The sequence below is a fragment of the Natator depressus genome, chromosome 4, assembly GCF_965152275.1.
Source record: "Natator depressus isolate rNatDep1 chromosome 4, rNatDep2.hap1, whole genome shotgun sequence".
Taxonomy (NCBI): domain Eukaryota; kingdom Metazoa; phylum Chordata; order Testudines; family Cheloniidae; genus Natator; species Natator depressus.
The window spans coordinates 29,474,188-29,492,962 of NC_134237.1; the positions used below are offsets into that span (position 1 = coordinate 29,474,188).

The 18,775-nt window shown below is 41.3% G+C and overlaps 1 protein-coding gene across 1 annotated transcript in view; it reads right to left on the reverse strand.

The window, feature by feature from the left end:
- Positions 1-1,994: 1,994 nt before the first annotated feature.
- Positions 1,995-18,775, reverse strand: part of LOC141986311 (sodium/hydrogen exchanger 9B2-like) — a 28,702-nt gene continuing 11,921 nt past the window's right edge. Inside the window, exons 6-12 of the mRNA XM_074950689.1 lie at positions 16,690-16,817; positions 15,820-15,995; positions 13,170-13,276; positions 11,875-12,024; positions 10,666-10,774; positions 9,784-9,920; positions 1,995-6,865 (exon numbers count right to left, since the gene is read on the reverse strand). Coding sequence (XP_074806790.1) covers positions 6,626-6,865; positions 9,784-9,920; positions 10,666-10,774; positions 11,875-12,024; positions 13,170-13,276; positions 15,820-15,995; positions 16,690-16,817 — 1,047 coding nt within the window. The 3' untranslated portion in view covers positions 1,995-6,625. The remainder of the gene's footprint in view (positions 6,866-9,783; positions 9,921-10,665; positions 10,775-11,874; positions 12,025-13,169; positions 13,277-15,819; positions 15,996-16,689; positions 16,818-18,775) is intronic.

An 18,775-nucleotide genomic window follows, 5' to 3' on the forward strand; every position in this document is an offset into this window, starting at 1 on the left:
ATAAAAGTCCATTTGTAATTCCAGCTTTTATCTAGTAACTCAAAACTTTTGCATTCAAGTAGTTTGATTTACTTATTTGTGAGAAGTACACTGTATGCATCTTTGTAATGAAGATCGGGGTAGAGTTCAAGAAGCACAAAGTTATTTGCCAAAAATCTGGTTTCAGAGTAGCAGCCGTGTTAGTCTGTATTCGCAAAAAGAAAAGGAGGACTTGTGGCACCTCAGAGACTAACCAATTTATTTGAGCATAAGCTTTTGTGAACTACAAAATCTGTTGGTTTTCCCTCAAAAGGCTCACCTGCAGGAGTAGCAAACAACATGCACCTAATGCAATCGCACATTAAAATAACTTAAATACATGACAAAGTACTTTTGCCTCTTGGCTGTCAGTTGAGGTTGCTGAAGTATCTTTGATATTTAAACCAGTTACAAGTCTGCCCACTGAACACGTATGAACTGTTTGTCTTGATTTTTCTTTATAAAGACAGAAGTATTTGACAAGCCACCGCTTTGCTGCTTCCAGCAGCACGAAGCTTTATTGAGTATTGCACCTGGAACACATGCAGTCAGTGCATATGAAAGCAGGAGTCAGTCATTTCTTTTCTACTTCCTTTTCTGGCTGCTTCTGTTGCCATTTTAATTCAGCAAGATACTAATAAAGTTAAGCTCTGAGGAGACATGACATCCATAAATCTTAATGGATTTTGAAATGCAAGAGACTGGTGAAGCTGCCTCATCTGCCCTGGTTCAAATCCCACTGAAATCAATGGGTAGGCTTCAGTGTGTTTTGGATCAAGCTTGTTAGAGAAGAGACCTTCAAATCAAAAGTATACATGCTTGCATGTATTCCTGAACATGCAAACATGTCATTTTGGTTCTGCAAATGCATAGCCAAATCTAAAATAAAGAAAGTCCACAATATTTGAAAATAGTCTTTAGACAGTTTTGGTGTGAAAGCTTCACTGTGGAAAAACCCAAACCAGGAATGATTTCACATTAGTGTATCAAGTTAACAGCGGGCTTTCTGTTTCAACCTACCACCACCTGGAGGTTGAAATATAAATGCACCAGTGCAACATGAAGGCTAATGGTATCAAATGCATCAGCAGGCTCAGGAAGCCTGTATTGAAGGGGACAACAGTAGCACTGCCCACATTACACCTCTTGTGCTTTTTAGTTTGTTGCAGTTAGATCTCTACAACTCCAGCTTTGTCCTATTTCTTCAAGACATTTTATAAATTAGAACCATTAGTGTTGCCATCTACCCAAATCCATCTGTTCCTATACCTGATCCTGCCTCTTGCAGGGAACAGTACTGGGCTCTTCAGCTGCAGGCAATGCAGACCATAAAATGCTGTTTCTGGGCAGATGGGGGTTGGAGGAAAAATCCTTCTTGACCCTTTGACAAACAGTTTGCATCCCCAAGCATGAGACTAGGATATTCTTAGTTTAGCATGCGTAACTACAAACATGAGTTGTACATTCTTTAAGTCTACCACACATATAAAGACTGACCAAGTTATCTTCACCAGGGAACTGATCTTGGACCCCTGAAGTCAATGGGAGCGGGATGAGGATCAAAGGTAATAGATCAAATCTGACACCTTACTGCAAAGATAGGAAAAGCCACCTTTCCAATTTCCTGCTAGAATATTAGGTGGTTAGCTCTGTCCATTATTACAGTCGTCATATTTGAACATTGTTTGCATTCTCTTCTACTGAACTTAGATACCTTACAAGTGGACTAAATAAAATAATCCTCATAGTAAAATTAAAATGGGTTATTACTAGCAAAATGCTTTTAATTCTAAACAAGGTAGTGGCATAGCATGTGATATCTTTATATATATAAAAAAAAATACAAAAGTTATAAAAATGACTTGTGCTTCTTTGGTAAAAATGTTTAAAACTTTATAAATTTTTTAAAATAAATTGTATACTTCATAATCGGTTTCTTACATCAGTCACCCCCAAAAGCTACCAATCTGACAGGAAAAAAAAAAAAAAAAGTAATCCCTTATATTGATATCACCGCCACAACTACAGAGCTTTGTAAATGCCAGAAGTTCACATAGCTGATTGCTGTTTTCCTGTGTTCTGTCCTAAGGTAGCCCGGAACACACATCACCCACTGCAGAATATCAAGAGCACACCACGCTGTCAAAACATCAGTTTTAGGGGTTTTCTTATTCGGCTTCTATAATTTTACCTGCAAATGTTGCTTTTACACTTTCATATAAGAAGTTTGCATCATAAAACTCCATTGTATTTTCTTTTAATTGCGCATTAATTTTGTTTACAGGGAACACAAGATGCCACGGTATGTTGTAAAAGGCTTTACTGACCTAAGCTTGCATGCATTACAAGTGGCTGAGCAATGAGTGAGTTATGCAAATAACTCCAGCAATGTCAATAAAACCTTGATACCACTTCACAGCATTATGTACTCTGTAAATGTGAAACTACTGTAGAAATATTGAAAGGATTTTTAAAACTATTATTGGGATTATTTCATTAATCCCTTTGTTGGTAAAAACCTATAGTTCTAGCCTGTGCTTGAAGCCAACTCTATTCAGCAAAGCACGTAAGCACATACTAAAATTAAGCATGCACTTAAGTGCTTTGCTGAATGGGGACATTAGTTACCATGAGTCCAGTTATACAGGAGTCAGAGGGAAAGTGCAGGCTTAGAACATGAGCCTATGTTCCACCTTTTATCTCCTTTCATTTCACTTGACACTACTCTGGGGGAATGCCACAAGAAGGCAGAGACATGTCCCGCCACAACGCGCCATGACTGACTTCGTGACATGGTTTTGCAGCAGCAGTTCATACACTCATGTCCACTGCTGCCAGCCCAATGCCAGTCTCAGATGACCAGCATCATATCAGGGCCAACAGCTACGTCCTTGCAGAGTGGCAACAACTCTGAGATAGAGAGTCAGGCATGCTGACAGAAGCCCTCACATATATCTATCTGTTTTTAGCCGCAGATGCAGATACTGGACTAGGTTTAATGCTCTCCTGACTGGAATGGCCAAGGGGCTGACATAGTTCAGAAATCTGGCTTAGCCCACTCTTCACAGTGTGACTGCGGGGCAGCAATGCAGATGATCAGACATATGGTGAAGGAGTGCACAATCAGAAGACTGGAAAGTGGACTGACTGCAACACCTTGTTGCCCTCAATGATGCAGCAGTTAAATGGATAAACAATCTAGATATCAACTTGTGACACATCCTAAAGAAGAGGGAAAGTGAAATTATAACTCCTACATTTAACAACTATCTTAAGAAATATCCTAAATAGCCTTTTGCCATATTTAAAAAAAAAATCATGACTTCGAGGTCCAAATATCTGAATATCTTACTAGGAACAAAGGTTATATCCCCTTTGGAAAGCAGGTAGTCTCTTCGTCCCCTCCCCCATGACAACATTTTAAACTCCAGTTTTGAAGGTCATGAGATATTTGTATACCTGTCACTGGTCCAGGATTTAATACAGCCATCATGGGTCAGTTTAGTTTTAGGAAAAACTAACTTTTTTTCTTTGAGGAGGAGGAAGGGAAAGAAGGAAGAGGAAACATTTAGCTGGCAGTTTATTTTTATTTTTTTAAATAGACAATATTGGGGCTGAATGTAGCTGCTCAGATATTCAGAAGGTTGGAAGTGGGTCCCCCTAGAGAGAGATAAATTAAGAAAGTGCAGTGAGGTTTGTCAAAGCTGCAGGAGATAAATGCAATTTATCAGATGGCTCTGCAGTTTATCACAGACATCTCCACACAGGTGATGTGCATATTAGAGACTTCAGTAGTGATTCTATAGTCGTGTTAAGATTTGCACTTAAAGCTTAAGGACTATTTCTTAATTACATTAATTCTCCAAATTTGGCACAGTAACCCTTTGAGTAAGAACAATTCTATTTGCTACATATCTTTTAAAGTTAAATATTAAGTTGATTTTTTTCTCTCCACTTCCATGTAAGACGTACAACCTTAACTCCAAGCACAGACGTGAACTACTGGAAAAACCACCAAATTTCCTAATTTCATCACTAAATAATACATCTACAAACAACTTCCAAATGTGATAAACAATTATTAAAACTACTGCTATTTAAAAAAACACACACACACACACACACAAACATAGCCATCAACTACAAATCCACAACAAAGACGCTACCCATCTACTAAAAAGCACAGCACCAATTCATCGTTCCAAACAGTTAGAAAACATCAATTTCTAATCATTTCAAATGTGGTCAGAGTTAAAGGTCACACATTTTGTGCAGAAGAGAAGAGGAAAGTGTTACGAGGTCATATGGAGGTGGTGAATTGAGACTGTAGACTACATAGTTTAAATGAAAACTTGACTAAGTTTTCTGGCTTTTTTATGGTTGTATTTATGTTATGCGCACTCTAGCAACCTTAACAGGATTTTACTGAAGTTTTTTGTTGTGTTTGAGTGTATCACACCCACACATACATGTACACCCACACAATGCTATATCTTTTTTTGTTTTGTTTTTAAAGAAAAGATTTTTGTCCTTTTTAAACTTAGTGTTAACAACATAGGCGCTGGACACAAAATTGATTAAACCCCTACCAATATTAAGGGGAGCCCAAAATCTCTGGGTACATCGAGAGTATACAGTACTATAAAAACAATTCAGTATTGTTAGTAAAAGCAGGCAGCTGAACACCAATGTGGAGTTCAAATGCAGTGCTCCCTCAATTAAAAAATAATATAGGATGCTCTCTTCCTGAAGGATGCTTTAAGGACTCCATACCTCTGACTGGAGTAGGGGAGCAGCTCTCCGGAGAGCTAGTTCATCAACCACTCTGAAGTGCTGCTGGGAAAAGGGGCACTGAGAACAGACCCTCAGGCACTGTTTCACGGCAGCAGACAATACCACACACCTGACTGAGGGCGTAAGGCTGGTGGCAATGGAAGGAGCAGATTTTGACCTTGATTAGAAAGGAGTGGTTGTTGGAGGCTTGCTTCCAGCTTGAGAAGTGGGGAGGAAAGATACAATTTGTAACAGGTTATTTTGGAAATCAGATCTGAATGAGATTGTATTGAATGTGTGGGAAAGACTGACGCAACAGTAAGAAGCCTAGTGTTTGTATTAAGCAAAATTAAGGAAAAAACCCCACGTGTCTAAGCCTTTTGCTCCCCCTGGTGAGATATTTCTGAAGGAGAATCAATCAAGATGTACATTTCTAGGTATTACTGCACTTCTAATCCATATGGAACCTGCCTTTCTATTAAGATTCACACCATCCCATGCTAACAAACCTTGATAAGTATATACCTCGCTTGTAAAAACTGTGTGGGAGGGAGAGATACATGCAAATATTTCTTGCTTCTCCTTTTTCCTCTGGTGTGCAGGGCATCCACCAGCTTCCACCGTTCATTTTGGTCTTGTGCTGGTCTGTTCAGGCTTCTGAGTGCCACGCTGATGGATCTGGCTCCTCTCTATTGCTCCATGCAGTGTTTCTCTAGGTCACTCTTTTTCTTTCCATAGTTGCACTTGCCATGGCAGCCATGGAAAGCCCAAGACCCTCCAGCCCGGGGCGCTAGCCAGGAGGAGCCAAGCCCTGCATGTGCCAAAGCCCGGCACAGCACTGACACAGGGAAGCCTCTCCACCCCTCAGCTAAGCTCTGGAGTGGTGTGGGGGGAAGTGATTTCCAGGCTCCACAGCAGCCTCCCCACCCCGGGTCCTGCCCCCAGGGAGCGTGAGGCTGCTCCATCCCCTAGGCATCATCCCTGCTGAGCCACCTCTTTGGCCAGGTTCGCTCAAGTGTCCCAGGACTGAGTTGTGTGTGTGCAGGAGGGAGCAGAAAATGAAACATCCCTAGTAGTAGCCATCCCAACCCTAAACAACCCCTCCAGTCAACCCCCCTGCCAGCTCCAAACTCAGCCTTCCAGCAAGGAACTCACACAAGCACTAACCAAAATCCCCAGTGTACCCACTCACCACCCAAATGCTCCTGCAGTTTCTTGCTATGACTGAATCACACAATCCTCTGCAGCTACGAAGGACTGCAAGAGACTTGGGTGGATCACAGCACGAAAACACAGGTTTTGGGGTTCCAGATGGGACAAGGCTGACAATCCCCGTCTTAGGTGCAGGATTGTTCCATACACTGTCCACCAGTTGTCAGGTGCATGTTCCTGTCAAACTTTAAGTGGCTCCAGGGATGGGGCTCTTACATCCTTCCCCAATCTCTAATCTCAACATGAGAAAGTTATTCCTGACGTTCACTCTAAATTTTCTTCTGTTCAAATTTCATCTCATTACTTCCACTTGTACACCTTGAACAGTTCTTCTTCTGTGGTGTTTACACCCACGCTCATCAACTAACCAAAGACCATTTTCCTATCCCATCAGTCATCATCTAGGCAGCCTACATACTGTCTACATTTATTTCTTTTCATCTTTCCTCATAAGGCTCTATCAACAGTTTAAAATATTTTGCAGAACATGGGGGCTCCTGTTTTAGGACCAGTAACTGATTGTTACCTAGTTCAGTTTCTTTCCGAACAATACAGACATTGTGTTTACTAAGTAACTAGTAGCAGCAGCTGTGAGACCAATATACTATCCACCGTTTCTTTCCTATGCAGGCCCAGGGATCTCTTCTTCTCCTCCTCCTCCAACACCTTCCTCCTCTTCACAACTGCTTATCTGAGCCTTCTGCAGAAGTCTGGGCCCTGCCAGGCCAATAACCAGCGCTCCAATTGGAGCTGTGATCAGGATTGCCAAGAATGCCACTGTTAACACATCCATTCCATACTTTTCCAGCTGTTCATCCTGATGCCCTCTGGCTGTATCTAAGGCAAGGGAACCTATCGCTGCCTACAGAGAAAGAAAAATGTTGTTAAAGAAAACAATGAAATGGAACAACTAACCATTTGCATTTAAAGAGGTAAATGAAGGGTCTAATCCTACACTTGCAGTTCTCTGTGGGTGCACATGCGCACATCCATTGCATTGTTAGCTTGCATACATTCTCATTGCCAGGGGGATGTCTGCTTTTTACTCAAAGGTTTCAGAGTAACAGCCGTGTTAGTCTGTATTCGTAAAAAGAAAAAAGAAAAGGAGTACTTGTGGCACCTTAGAGACTAACCAGTTTATTTGAGCATGAGCTTTCGTGAGCTACAGCTCACTTCATCGGATGAAGTGAGCTGTAGCTCACGAAAGCTCATGCTCAAATAAACTGGTTAGTCTCTAAGGTGCCACAAGTACTCCTTTTCTTTTTTCTTTTTACTCAAAGTAGCTGTCATCTATTTACATTTCTAACACTTCCAACACCATAACATTTAAGCACCATATACAAGGTTAAGGGTTACATCAGAAGAATGGCCTTCATTCTTTGTTCTACTTTAAGCTGCCTTTTCAAGCGGGTTTGCCCTTGGTGATTGTCTTCCATGAGAAACATTGCTGAGCCATCATGTTACTCCATTATGAGGGAAGGCCTAATTAAGCCTACATTTTCAAAAATGACTAGTGACTTTTGGGCGCTACCATTTTTGATGCCCAATTCAACCCTTTTAAGGGGCTTGATTTGTACTTTAACTTGGGCACCCAGAATCACTAGTAATTTTTAAGATTTTCGGTCATTAGTCTTGGAATAGGCCTTAAAAGGTGCAAAACTCAGGCTTGTCTCATCTCTGGGGATTGCAGGTCCCAGAGGCCAGGGCCTTCCAAAGAGACAGCTTTGCCCTCAGCCCCTGGAAACTTCACCTGGGGACTGTCAGCCATGGCATCTCCTGAGGATCACAGCTGCCAGCTTCAATGGTGGACTTTCACAGAGTAGGTTTTAAACAGGTACAGCCCCTGTACAAAGCACCTGGAAAACACTTCAGCCCCAACTAATTAACCACATTATGCAAGATAGGCCTATTACACTTGAACTGAAATTGAGGCTCCGGACATTTATTTTGGGTCCAAACTGATATTGAACACACATGCTTTTTACAGTTATATGCTTTTCAGCCTAGGGCCTCTGCTGTAAAACAGTTTGTTTTACCACCCACAGTAAGCTTTATAGATGGTTAGACTTTCCTCATGACAACCAAACCTCTCTGGAAGGGATGGAAGGAGAGGTGCATTCCCTTGTTTGATAGTTTGCTTCCTGGCTGCCTAGAAAGCGACAGTGAAGTCCAAGTTCAGGGCCAGATGCATATTTAGCCTAGCTTTTCTGCTGCTCAAATGATGTCACTACGTACTTTCACTTTTAAAGGGCAGATGAAGGAAAGCAAGGGTTGGAAAAGCAGCACTCAGAGGAATCGAGTCCTGACTGCTGAGGTACCATGTGTCTCTGCTCAACTAGGAAACAAGCTATAGGATGGCAGAATGAAAGACACAGAAAATGCCTAGAGGATGAAGGAGACAGAAAGGGTTGAAACAACTTACAGAACCACCATTCACCTTACTTTGCCATCTCTCTCCATCTCCTAGATTGTCAAAGGGGATTTCTACTCACTGTAATCAGTTTCTTTTTTTAAATGTCCACCTATCTAGTCTGCCAATATGTTTTTTTTCTGTTCTGTTTATTCATTTCTGTTTGCAAGTGACCAGGTCACTGAGACCAGAATCAGTGGCATGAGAGGACAGGAGTGCAGGACCCGTGTGGCAGAACAGGAACAGCCTCTCCAATTAACCAATATCCTTCTTGAGTTGTAGGCACCAGAACTGGGCACAGTATCCCAGCAGTGGTCACACAAGTGTCAAATATCAAGTTCAAATAACCCCTCTGCTCCTACACGAGATTCCCCAATGGATAATAGGGCTGCTGGTGCATTTTACAAAGACATACAGCAGCGACCCTAAGTCCACGCACTTGAAATTTCAAGTAGTAAAAAGCCCTTGCCGTTGTGTCTAAACTGTGAAATGTACGTTTATTTAATGTGTTATACTTATATAGGTGTCTGCCCTGGAGGATCACATAAGCACTTTCCAAACATAAAATGCAAATAATACATAACCTTCTATTTAGCCATTCCTTTGATAGGCCTGAAAGCACTTAATGAGGATAGCCTCTGACTGAACTTGATCTTGCAGAACATCACAAGATGCAAGACTTCAGCAGGACCTGAGGACCCTCAATTGATTTCAGTGGGAATTATGGCATCTTGCAGGAGGTATTTACCTTCTTAGCTTTGGCCCAGTATCCATGTGATGCAGGTAAGTATTTTACAAATGGGGAAAGTGAGGCACAGAGAGGTTTAGTGATTTGCCCAAGGTCACAGAGTAAGACCTTGGCAAAGCTTGACTGCAAGTAGTCCCCAGTTCTAACCACTTGGTCATGCTGCCTCTCCAAAATGAAGCTGAAGAACACAAGTGGAATTTCTGAGCCAACTTGTGGCCTCTGTCCTATTGACAAGAAAGTGATGTTCTGCTCTAACAGTATGTAGAGAGACTGAAAACTCTGTTGCCAGCCTGGGAAGGGAGCCACAGGATACTGGAGAGGAAACTTAAGCTATGTCTACACTGCCCTGGAGCTTGAACCACAGGGGCGTGAACAGCAGCACGCACCCAAGTATTGTGTTGCAACTCCCCTGCCCATTTCAATACGGAAACCCAGAATTCATTATTTCAGAGTCCCACACAGATCAGTTAATGGTCCTAACCCTTCTCTCACTTACACCCGCACAAATCAGTAATAAGTCTACTGTGGTCAACGAATTTTGACTGGTGTAAAACAGGTGTGAGAGAAGAATCAGCCACAGTGTCTTCTATGATCCTGTCATTCCTCCTCTTGCATACTCTACCTGGACAGTCGCTTTGGGGATCCATGCCAATGAGACAAATATTTTCTCCTTGAAGTTAAAGCCAGCAAAAGACACCATCAGGAATGTGGCAATGATTCGTACTGTTAAGGCAATACCCAGTGTGGCAACACAAAGCCCTACAGCAGAGAGAAAAAGAACTTCTTGAAATGGCGGGCATATTTGAGGAAGAACGAGCTTTTAAAATTGCTGATTAACAACATGTGTGTGTCAATTTTTTTAAAATTAGAAAAACAAGATACAGACTATTAGAAATGACCCAATACCGTATGTTTAGAGGTATTTTATAAAGCTAGATTTTTACTGAATCAGTAACAATGTGGTGTCTTAAAGCATGGAGGATACTTCAGACAACAAGGACCAATGCAGCAGATAATGCAAGACGTTATCTTGAAAGAGCCACTGTCACTTAAAATCACTTGCGATGCGAGTGTGCATTTGTGAAAATGATGTTTTCAGCATACAGGGCCCAATCTGGCACTCCTCTCTCAGGCAAAACTATCACAGAAGTCAAGTGTTTTGCTGGGGTAAGGAGCTTCAGATTTCCCCATAATGTAGTACTTTGTTTAGAATTAACTCTGCAGTATTGATTGGAAAACTCAGACTTTATTCAGAACTTGAGGAGATGTAGGCAGAACTTGAGCAACCCACCACTGGCAAACCCTATTTGCTATAGAAGTAAGATGCTCACAAGAGCATTTGCTGCAGTATGTCTAGGGCAGGTAAAACAAAGGAAACAAACTTGTATAGCTATGCCATAACCTATAGGCCAATAGTCACTACAAGCTGTTTTGTGGTGATTCTTTTGGCAGGATAGCTAGCAAAAACTCTAGTCAAAACTATTGGTCTTCCGAGTAGTCTTACCGACAGTTTCAGGCCTGAGAGACAAAACGGATATTTCTGCTCCAATTAAACCAAAGAGAAAGGGTTGAAAGATGTCCCATGCGACTGCAACAATTTCTTCCACAGCCACCTACAAGGAAAGGGGTGCAATCTGTAAAGTTACAAAAATTGGACCTTGTGGCCTCAACATTTGATTTCATCACAAAATAAAATGACATTGACTGAGATATTGTTCTGTGTCCATTTTTGTCTGCATTATATTGCAAAATTAATATTTTTAAAAAGAAAAAAAATGATGCAATGGGGTTGCCAAGATGCAGACATAGCCCATTATGATTTGAAGGCAAAATTATTTTGGTAAAGCAAAATTGCACTATGCCTGTACAAGTCATAATTCATAGCAATTACCTTCCTTTTACTAAACAGAGGGAGTGAAAGTGTGTTTGTACTGCTCAGCCCTTTGCCATGTGCTTTCTTATACAAAGAAGGGTTTTGCACCTAGAGGAACAGGGAAAAGACTCTGTACTGGAAATGAATTTGATGTTTCACTCACGACAGTACATATTGTACCATTAGCAGGATATTGTGCATCTGCAGGAAGAAACACCAAGTCCCTGTTTCCTTATATGTTTACATTTCCAGAGACTTGTTTCTTCAACACAGCCAGAGAAGATCTTGTATCTCAGCGAGCTTTTCTCTGTGTGTATATGTCTCATATAACTGCATCTAAACTTACATGCACATATATAAATCACTGTCAAACTACATAGCCCCGAGATGCTGAAGATAAAAACTGCCAGATGGGATCACTATTAAGGCACATCAGCGTTTACGCCTAATGTCTTTGCCAGTGTGTCCATTCAAACATTCCACAGTGATAGCTGAAGGGTTCTACAGGTGTTCTCCATTATTATCCTATGCATACTGACTAGTGGCAAACGCAACCACATTTGTTAGGCACCAATCTGCAGAAATACTTTATTTAATAAAACTCTTTTTAAATGACCGAAATAAAGGGACGCGCTCTTTAAGAAATATATCCACCATGCACTAATAAGTTGATTCTAGCTTCTCTCACATGAGCATGGGCATTGCCTTATAGCCAGGTGACCTTACTCCTGCCCTTAAGAGGTTCTGGTCAACACCCTCCAGACATCCAAGATCACAATCTGACCCTGTGTATTTAAAGTGACTTCAGCTGGCTATGAGGCATGGTATCTAAATATTCACCTTTTCACTGGACCATCCCATGCCTGCAATGAAGGCCAAGACCAGTGTGCAGAGTCCTCCTGATCCTGGGAAACCAAAGTACAGGCTGCCAAAAACAGCAAACATGGACAGGCCCAACACAAAGTATGCTCTCTTCCATACAAGAGATGTCTAGAACCAGGGAAAGGAATAAACAAAAGTACATTTTTATTTAAAAAAAAAAAATTGGAAAAAAGCTTACTTAGATTCATTAAAACAACAATAAGAAACCGCACCGAGATGGAGGAACCAGAGCTTCCAGGAATGATGTCAGCTATGAGGATGTTTTGTTTATTTTCTTTTTTACTTCTATTCCTATGGAACTTTAATTTCAGATGTTCAATATTTCCTTTGTTCTATCCATCAGAAATCTGTGTGTGCAAAGGGTTTTTGTACCATAGGATTCTAAACATGAAGTTCTATACAAACAATCTTACTTAATGGCAACCACTGAGTTAGCAGCATATAATCATCTGGTTGTTTCCGTAATGTGTTCTTCATGTCAATAATCAAGAGACAAAGGATGAAATCCTGGCTCCAGGTGAGTCAATGGGCGTTTTGCCATTGACTTCAATGGGGCAAGGATGTTACCCAATATCTTTTGGGATATTTTATAATCTCATATTCCTCTAGTCCAAAGGCATTATGCAAACTGTAAACAAATTTCTGTCTACTTAATCTTAGAGCCAACTACAGAGGCCTTATGTATTTTAAAATAATGTAATCTTAATTTTTATTGAAGGCAACAAATACACAATACTCTTGAATGTTAAAATATTATTAAGAGTATAAGAAACCAGTTAAACCCAGGAAACTCAGCACTAGGATTGTCACTTTGCTCTTAGTTCAGCATATTGCGCCCATTGCAAGCAACTCACATAAAAAGGAATGTTCTCTTGCACATATGTGAAGCACATCAATCTAATTGATGTTCACATTATTGGCTGAAATCGGGGCCAGATTCTGCTCCCGCTGAGCATGAAAACTCCCAGTGACTTCAGAGGGAGGTCTAAGGGTCTAAACTCCCAGAACACTGGAGGATTATGAAATCGCACATCATTACCCTAACAGCAAACAAGTAATCCATTATGACAAATAATAAAAATTCACAGGATTCACAACCGTTGGTGCTAGACACATACCATTCTCTATGAAGTCATATCCATACCCATTTAGAGTTAGGAAATGGATTGTATAGTTCTCCTGCTAACCAGTCTCTACTCTTAGCAAGATACCTTAGGTGGTATCTTTTCAGAAAAGTTTTTGGGTAGTTTTACCTGATCATTACTTGGAAAATATTGAATAAATACTCCTAGAAGCCCACCAGCTACTATGCCAACTGCAACCTCCAGGACCCCTCGGAGGACATTGTAAAGCGTGGAACCTGTTCGTGAACAGTAAGAGAAGAGGGCTTAGACAAAAGTATTTATGCACAACCGCTCTCATACCACCCACTAGTCACCATCCCTTCTTCAAGAAAAAATACAGAAAGAAGCAACAAAATGTTGGACAAGAAATAAGGGGATTAGCATAGCCCCCAGATTCACGGTAATGTTGTAGTTTTAAACTATATGGTGAGAGCTTCTGCTCTTCTGCACAGAGGTGAGAAAAGGAACAAGAATTCAAGGGCTCACATGCTATGCATGGGGATGGAAGTATGCTGAACCGCATGCTTTCTCTGCAAGATTGCAGATATTCATCTGCATGTGGTTGAGACTTTGGTCTTCTCTGTGGGGGTAGATCAACCCCAAGGTAGGGGCAGAGCTGAGGAGCAGGAGATGTACATGGGAGGCCTCCCTCAGGCCCCTTGGAGGAAATCAGTGTGGGAATTAACAGTGCTCACGACAGCATTGATTTTCCCTTCTGCTTTCTAAGAAAGAGATTCACGTGCAATCTGAATGGAGAGAATCATTGGCAGCATGGCTTCTGAGTGAGCAGTGCTGTCAGGGGAAGGCACAGAGGAGGAGCAGCACTGACACGCAAGGTCCTCTCACAGGTGCCCCACAATCTGACATGATGTCCCCATAAACCCTTGGATACCATATTATTTCTATATGACATATTCTGCCTCCTATGTGTGGCTGTAAACGCTTCCCCACGATGGGATGGTATCTGGAGCTCTGAGTTCATACTGGGAAGATTTAGAGACTTTTTCACCTTGTAGGGTTTTTTTGGGCAGGGAAGAATTTCATCTACACAGTATGGAAGTCACATGCATGTCTAAGAAAGTTAAGTTACTTTTTGAAATACAAAATTACTAAAAATATTTAATTTGCAAACACTTTCACCAGATCAGCCATTTGTTGATTTCTAGCTACAAATATTGATGATATAGTATTTCTTAGGCCATGTCTACACTACAAAATTAAGTCAACCTAACTTACATCGGCATACAGCCGCCACAGTAATTACATCACTTATGCGTCTCTACACTTTGCTCCTTGTGTCGGTGGTGCACGTCCTCACCTTGTATCAATTGTACTTTCAGGGGCATTGTGGGACAGCTCCTGAAAGCCAGTAACAGTCAACGTAAGTAACACAGCGTCTACATGGCCACTATATGGATTTATCTACCTCGACTTTGACTCTATGCCACTCATGGAGATAGAGTTATTAAGTTGGCGTAGCGTGACACTTACGTCGGCAGGAGCAATATTTAAGTGTAGGCACTTGCATAGTTAGGTAGATGTAAGCTGCCTTACATCAATCTAACTCTGTAGTGTAGACCAGACCTTAATGTTGGCCTATGTTTCCCCTTCACCGCTAAACCTCCTCACATGAACAAGTCACTATTCTTGTTGGCCCTTAAACAGGCTGCCACTTAGAGATGCATTCAAAAATTAGTTCAGTTTACAAAGCACCCAAATTGGGTTCATCAAAAGCGCTTAGTGCTGACTTAACTCTGCTCCCATTGAAGTGAGAGTTCTACCACTGACCTTGATGGGAGCAGAATTAGGCTAATGCCGAGTGCTCAGAAAATCCCACTCCTAATTCACAGCCCTAAAACATGACTTCAGGTCTGTGCTCTAACTCTGCCTTATTTACTAGTGAAGATAAACCTTAAGAGACAACCTGATTTATGACAGTGGCCTGGTTAACAGGTTTTCTCATGGGATGAGCAACAGGGAGAAAGGGAAACGTACACAGTCCTTATAGGGATGAGATGGCCATATAGGCAATCCTTACCCTATCAACAACAGTCAGTAGCTGCAAATGATGACAGGTGGTAGGAAATTTAACACAGTGTGCAGCAAATTAGTGACAGTGACAAGAATAAGAGCTACCCACTTCCAACACGCCACTTGGAAACTCTTCCCCCAAGACAGTCAGAGAGGCTCTCAGGGCACAAAGTTTGCAATTATAATCTGGGAAGTTTTCTATTGTATTAATCAACTGAGACATTTCCCCACCAATACTTGTTTTGGTGAAAACCAGTTATTTGATTTTTTTTAAAAACACAGATTTGACTTTTTTTGTAAATATCACAGTTTGTCTAATATCTGCAAAGAAGAAGACGATCCACCCAAATGACTCTCTAACTTTACATGGGCAGCAAGAGTGAGGGAAAATGCTGATGGAATTGCTTGTCACACCTACGTGTTCAGAATTATAAATTAATAAAAATAATGGGGACAGAGAGTCTTAATAACTTCCTGAAGGTCACACAGCCAGTCAGTGGAGGAACTCGGAACAAAACTCAGGTTTCCCAGGTCCCAGCACATACTAATATGCTTTACTGCATATCTGATTAGCATCAGCCACTTGCTCTGCACATGGGTAATTTCACACATAATTATTATCTGAGTCTCCAGTATATAAACCAAGCCCCTATCGATTTATCACTAATTGACCATAACAGACGGCAGATTCCTTATCATATTTTTGTATTTGCCCTGGATTTTGCCATCGATGGATTAGGTAGTGTACCTGAAGAGAAGGCCATGCCCAAGCATGTGTTGAAGCCAGTGATGGCCAGGATGTCATCAACGCTGCCAGCAGCCATTAGCAAGGTTGGGACACCCTTTTCAACACCATACCCTCCTGCTTGCAAGATCAGCATAGAGGGGACCACAACAGCAGGAGAGACAGCACCTAGAACAAAACTAAACACACAGAATTTCATTCATCCCTTCTTAAAAATAAAATACTCAACTGGAAAATCCCCTTTTAATTACGTCTGTGTAAACCTACAGTCCACTTTTGTCACGTGCCCAAGTGGGTGACATTAAAATAAGGGGCTTGATGGAACAAGATGAATAAACTTCCCGTCACCACAAGGAGTAGAGGACATATCCAATTCTAACGGCATGGCTACACTATAGGTGGCTCTTTAATGGGAAATTCTGAACTCCAGTACTTCTACGTCCTAACAGAATGCCTGCTACAACATTTATTTTTGCTCCTAAAGGCCCTCTGCATTCCAGACAAAGCCCCCAGGATTCTATCACCCCATGGTTCTTTTGTTTATGTTAACTCTTCACGCTCAAGGGCCCACATCACAACCAGCATCCCTGCCAGTCTAATGCAGTGAGGCTAGATTCCCTTCCTTACCTATGAACACCTTCCCCTCAAACCAGCCATAGGGCATGGTATAGCTTTCACAGCATTACACCACTGCAAAACACACAGGCAACTAGTACTGAACCCCTGTCTTCTGCCTGGCAGTGCATGAATGATGCACTGGGCTAGCTGTAGCATTCTTTAGTTCAAGGGAAGATCCCTAGCAGGGCGATAGGCAGCATCAGCTAGAATTAAGCCATTTTGAATTTTTACAGAGGAGAAAAGAGAGTAAATTACCCTAATATAAATCCCCATTGCCATGGCAAATGCATCAGAAAGTGGGCAAGAACGGCAGCTGCGCATGTCTCAGTGAGGCAGGGCCCGAAAGAAAGCCTTAAACAGACGGCCTTTAACTTCTTCAGAGCCTGAAATAGAAATATATTTACACATTAACAACATAACCCTTCAATTTCATAAAGAGGAACGCAGCTAAAGATCTGCTCTGGTTTATTACTGAAGTCCCAGTAACATGGTATCATACAGTACAATCTATTGTAAAAGCTAGGACTTAGGGCATTTAGTGGGTTGAGCCCATCTTTGAATTAGTCCTAGCTTTGGTCTCCTTTGGTCTGAAAATGACCACATCACCGAGGGAAAAGAATTCAAATGCTGAACTTGACAGCCCAACTGTGTGTAATGATGTGCCCAAACACAATGTTTAAAAGCCCTCTTGAATGTCTTGATAAAGAATAGGATGCTACATTGAAAAACTGACATTTTAGAGTGTAACAATAGAAATGATGCAACCTGAGATTTTCTGGGACTGACTATAAGTGAGTATTCTCAAGAAAAATCTCAAGTCATGTCATGATGGACACTTCCTATCCAGATCTTATCTTGACTAGGAAAAGTGTCTGAGTTTAGGTAGGCTTAGGTAACATGTGCAAGTTACGCCTGTCAAGGTTCCTCCCCCACTCTGAACTCTAGGGTACAGATATGGGGACCTGCATGAAAAACCTCCTAAGCTTATCTTTACCAGCTTAGGTCAAAACTTCCCCAAGGTACAAAATATTCCACCCTTTTGTCCTTGGATTGGCTGCTACCACCACCAAACAAATACTGGTTACTGGAGAAGAGCTGTTTGGACACGTCTTTCCCCCCCAAATACTTCCCAAAACCTTGCACCCCACTTCCTGGACAAGGTTTGGTAAAAAGCCTCACCAATTTGCCTAGGTGACTACAGACCCAGACTCTTGGATCTTAAGAACAATGAACAATCCTCCCAACACTTGCACCCCCCCTTTCCAGGGAAATGTTGGATAAAAAGCCTCACCAATTTGCATAAGTGACCACAGACCCAAACCCTTGGATCTGAGAACAATGAAAAAACATTCAGTTTTCTTACAAAAAGACTTTTAATAGAAATAGAAGTAAATAGAAATAAAAAAAAATCCCCCCTGTAAAGTCAGGATGGTAGATACCTTACAGGGTAATTAGATTCAAAACATAGAGAACCCCTCTAGGCAAAAACCTTAAGTTACAAAAAAGATACACAGACAGAAATAGTTATTCTATTCAGCACAATTCTTTTCTCAGCCATTTAAAGAAATCATAATCTAACACATACCTAGCTAGATTACTTACTAAAAGTTCTAAGGCTTCGTTCCTGGTCTATCCCTGGCAAAAACCGAATATAGACAGACACACATACCCCTTTGTTTCTCTCCCTCCTCCCAGCTTTTGAAAGTATCTTGTCTCCTCATTGGTCATTTTGGTCAGGTGCCAGCGAGGTTACCTTTAGCTTCTTAACCCTTTACAGGTGAGAGGAGATTTCCTCTGGCCAGGAGGGATTTTAAAGGGGTTTACCCTTCCCTTTATATTTATGACAACGCCTGACATATCCTCTACTTCTGTTCAAGTGTAGGAACAGGACAACACCTTACAGCTTAATTTAGGTGGTCAAGTTGTAAACCAGGCAGGAGCCCCCCTTTTTTATTCCCCTCTTTTATTAGCATTGGAGATATCAAGTTTCGTAGTGGCTGGGGAAGGGATCATAGAAATATCATGGGATCTATTATTTATCAGGACCGATGTCAGCTATCTTTTCATCTAGGACAGCTGGACTCTTCTTTACAGTTAATATCCTCGCATAAAAGAATAAAAAAATATTACTTGTAGGGTTTCCTTTCACCAGAGTGTCTTATCATAAAGGAGATTCTCTTCTCTTCAGTGTCCTGGATCCCTGCATTGTTTATTTTACTTTTTTCTCCCTTTGACTGATCTCTTAGCAGGACAATAGACTTTACAGGAAAACTTACTACACAAATGGAACAATTTACACAACTTGGCAAATCAAGATAAAGTGCATGTAACTAAGATGTCT